This window comes from Pteropus vampyrus, unplaced genomic scaffold (assembly GCF_000151845.1).
Source record: "Pteropus vampyrus isolate Shadow unplaced genomic scaffold, Pvam_2.0 Scaffold370, whole genome shotgun sequence".
Taxonomy (NCBI): Eukaryota; Metazoa; Chordata; class Mammalia; order Chiroptera; family Pteropodidae; genus Pteropus; species Pteropus vampyrus.
This window is the reverse complement of record NW_011889151.1, coordinates 366,124-369,991: the sequence shown is the minus strand read 5'-3', so window position 1 is coordinate 369,991 and position 3,868 is coordinate 366,124. Positions and strand designations below refer to the sequence as shown.

General features: G+C 51.2%; 1 protein-coding gene across 2 annotated transcripts in view; it reads left to right on the top strand.

Moving 5' to 3' along the window:
• Nucleotides 1-3,265, top strand: part of TSC22D1 (TSC22 domain family member 1) — a 117,385-nt gene extending 114,120 nt beyond the window's left edge. The window contains exons 4-6 of one of the 2 annotated variants that reach the window (XM_011379703.2): nucleotides 1-251; nucleotides 667-718; nucleotides 1,908-3,265. The exon at nucleotides 1-251 is cut by the window's left edge and continues 1 nt beyond it. In XM_011379703.2, coding sequence (XP_011378005.1) covers nucleotides 127-251; nucleotides 667-718; nucleotides 1,908-2,165 — 435 coding nt within the window. In that variant the 5' untranslated portion in view covers nucleotides 1-126 and the 3' untranslated portion in view covers nucleotides 2,166-3,265. The remainder of the gene's footprint in view (nucleotides 252-666; nucleotides 719-1,907) is intronic. The other variant, XM_011379697.2, reaches the window with a different exon arrangement.
• The last annotated feature ends 603 nt before the right edge of the window (nucleotides 3,266-3,868 follow it).

Genomic DNA, 3,868 nt, shown 5'->3' with positions numbered 1-3,868 from the left:
CTGTTTTCTGTTTCTCCCCGGGCTGCAGAAAGCTAGAAGGTTTTTATCTAGCTCAAACAAGGCTGCTGGTAGTCCCTCTTTTTTTTTTTTTTTTTTTCCTGCGAGGGTGTTTTTGGCTGCAATTGCATGAAATCCCAATGGTGTAGACCAGTGGCGATGGATCTAGGAGTTTACCAACTGAGACATTTTTCAATTTCTTTCTTGTCATCCTTGCTGGGGACTGAAAACGCCTCTGTGAGACTTGACAATAGGTAAATGTCGGTTGGGATAGTTTCTTTAAATTTACTCTCGAGATACTTGTAATAATGCAGGTGATAGATAGCCAGGCGAATTCCTTTGTCCATTGCCGAGACGACGGTGACATGGATGTTGCTTTTCGAAATGTTCAGAGCAGCCTCCTTATCGCCGGCCTGGGCAGAGAACAGGCTTTTAGCTCATTATGTAATTTAGCCCTTTGTGGCTCACGAAAATAGGGAGACGTCTGGATATTCGTTAGTGAAGAGTGGCTTATGTTTTCTGGAGGGCGATATGTTAGGTAGCCTTAAATATTACAAAAATGATGCTAGTAACATCACAGAATTGGGAAGTCCTTTTTGTGTGTGTGTGTGTGTGCGTGTCGGATGTTTAAGGTAAATTCCATTGATCGATTTCCCCCCTCTTTTTCAGCTCCTCTGGTGCAAGTGTGGTAGCTATTGACAACAAAATCGAGCAAGCTATGGTATGTACCGATTAAAAACCATTTGTACTAAATGCGGGCACGGTACAGAAAGCGAGCTGCCTTGGGATGGAGCCAGTGCATCCACGGTCGAGGGGACGGCTGCTCGCTCAGACGTTTAGACATGCCGGCTCCGGCTCCTTCTGCCAGCGGGAAGCCACATACCGTGGCTGCTGTGGCGAGAGAAGGGGGCGCTCGGGGCGTTACGTGCTCTTTCCCGGATCGAGTGCACACAACCGTCGGGGTTTATGCAGAGCTGTCCCTTTTAGCTGGGGAATTGCCGGGGATGCTCTGGCCCTCCTTGTCCTTCGGTCGCTGGGCACATCTCTAGCGAGGTGGCTTTACTAGAAATCCTAAGGTTTGCTAGGGAACCGGGGCGGGGGAGGGGGGGAGGTTAGAAGTGGGGATCTCGGGAAAGGGCCTCGTAGACCCGGCGCAAACGGATCCCCAGTGACGTGGGCTACTGCACAATGGGGACGGATCCGAGAAAAGTTTCATCTTCCCAGCCTGCGCCTGGATTTCTCCTATTTTTTTATTTCCGCCTTGGCCGTTCTTTGTTATTGGAGCAGCGCCTGTGGCTCTTCTCACGGGATTCTCTGCCCACTGTTGCTAGGCAAACTCCGAACCTTTAATTCGGAGCTATAAATAAATCGCGCTCCCATTGGCTGCGACCTCTGCCCAGGTTTCTGTGATGTCAGCTTAATCACGAAAAGAGGGGGGTGAGGGTGGAGGGGGGAAATGCGGCAACATGCTCTGTAGGAACTGGCTGCAGCCGGTGCTGAGGGAGGCGGGCCGGCGGCGGGCGGGGCTTGGGGGCGGGGAAGCGGCCGCCGTCGCTGCGGGTCTGGACGTCCGTCCCTGCGGCCAGGCTCCTCCTGCCCGGAGCCCCAGAGCCCCGGTGCATTGCGCCGTGGCGCGTAGGAAACCTGACAGTTTGCATTCCTGGCTAACGGTTGCAAAGCACGCATAGACTTTCAGAAAGCTCCTTCGCTCCTTCACTCACCACGTTAAACTTGGGGACAGTTACAGTTTGTCATTGTCTTCCGTACATGTCGCAAGTGCCAGCCGAGAGCTCGGAAGGCGGGATATGCAAACGGTCAGGGGGCGCCATGCCAAATAACGCTCTAGAAGCGGGGCGGCCGGGGAATAGTGAGCGGAAAGTCAAGCCTTTCCTCCCCCCTCTCCCTTTCAGGATCTGGTCAAAAGCCATTTGATGTATGCGGTGAGAGAGGAGGTGGAAGTCCTGAGAGAGCAAATCAAAGAACTGATAGAGAAAAACTCCCAGCTGGAGCAGGAGAACAATCTGCTGAAGACGCTGGCCAGTCCTGAGCAGCTCGCCCAGTTCCAGGCCCAGCTGCAGACTGGCTCCCCCCCTGCCAACACGCAGCCCCAGGCCACCACGCAGCCCCCGGCCCAGCCAGCCTCCCAGGGCTCAGGACCAACCGCGTAGTCGCCTGTGCCCCCGCAGCGCAGAACTGGCTGCTGCTGTCTGAGCTCCACAGACCGGCGACGATGTCGGAGGGGCGGTCCGCCTCCACAGCCACCCATTCCATTGCTCGCTGCGAAAGAGACGTCAGACTGACTTATGCCATTATCTCTCTTCTCCAGTATTAAACGCCCATACGCTGTCGGCCTGAAGACATTTCCTAGTTGGGTGAATGACAGGTTAATCAGAATTAGCATGGATGTGCTGGGACCTCATGCAGCTTGGCAGACGCGTGAGAAGTGGTTTAATTCCTGCCGAGGAGCTGTGTGCCTTTCCTTCCCTGCCCTGCTCCCCACCCTCACCTCCAAGAGTTCTCCGCTGCTTGCGCGTAGGGTGCTCCGTGGGGACAAGTTCCTCTTGTCCCCATGAGGAACTTGAAAGGGAGGTAGAAGAAAAGACTGCTCTATATAGTCAAGGAGAAACATAGTTCATTGTACAAATTGACGACTGTCACCAAAATCCATAAAAAAACAACAGTACTGTGTGCCTCTTTCTGAAACAGTGGATGACACAAAACTATTAGAGTGACTAAACGGTGACAGGTAGCTGGCACCTAGGCTATCTTACATGAAGGATGTTTTGCTTATTATATATTTGTGTATGTAGTGTAACTATTTTGTACCATAGAGGACTGTAACTACTACTTAGGTTGTACAGATTGAAATTTAGTTGTTTCATTGGCTGTCTGAAGAGGTGTGGATTGTGTTTATATATAGGGATCTACATTAAAAAAAAAAATGCTACGTGAAGAAAACCACACCTAAAGAAATTTTAAGAATTTGGCACAGTTTAGTCACTTTGTGTAATCTGAAATCTTCTAGCTGCTGAATATCTTGAAGTAAATCCCTGTTCACTGAAGTCTTTTGATTGAGCTGGTTGAAGACTTTGCAAAATGATCAGTTCTAGCTAATGAGATGAATTCCCAGTAGGGGTTTCTGCATATTACCTGTATAGTAGTTATATGCATACGATTCCGTGCATGTTCTCTACACAGTTGTAAGGTGTCCCTGTATTTAACTGTTGCACTTGTCAACTTTCAATAAAGCATATAAAATGTTGATAAACAAGTGTTTTCATGTTACAAGCGTTAAAACAACTTGACGGTAGAAGCCTGAAGAGGGATAAAAGGCTCGGGCGAAGCGGGGGTCCTAGTGGTTTGACAGCAGACTGATTTCAGCCAGAATAGGTACGGAGACGTGGTGGACGGGACAGGAGCTTACTTCTCGAGACCAGTGTGACCTGGACAAGTCCCTCAGGGTGGATGTGGGGCACTGAAAGATCATCTCTGAGTTCCCCGGTGGCGTAAGTTTCTAGGAGTCCGTGAAAGTCTTGACCTTGGTGGTAGGTGTTTGCCGGCCGAGGGGAGGAGCTGACTCTGCCTGTACCCGTCAGAAAGTGGACGCGAGGGAAGCCAGTTTCCACGTGGAGCCCCGTCGCCCTGGGCTGGGATGTCGTTCCTCATGTAGATGGAATTTGCAGCTCCTGGGAACATCCAAGCAAAAGGAAGGTTCCGGGGGTTTCCTCTCCTGGATTTGGGGTGTGGATCCCTGATGGGCGAGGGAGTCCCTCCCCGTCGATTCCTTGAGACCGTAAAATAGGTCAGTGTAAAAAACGTGATGGACCCCTACAGCAGATTGGCACCTGAGAAGCGAGCCTGAGGGGTCCCA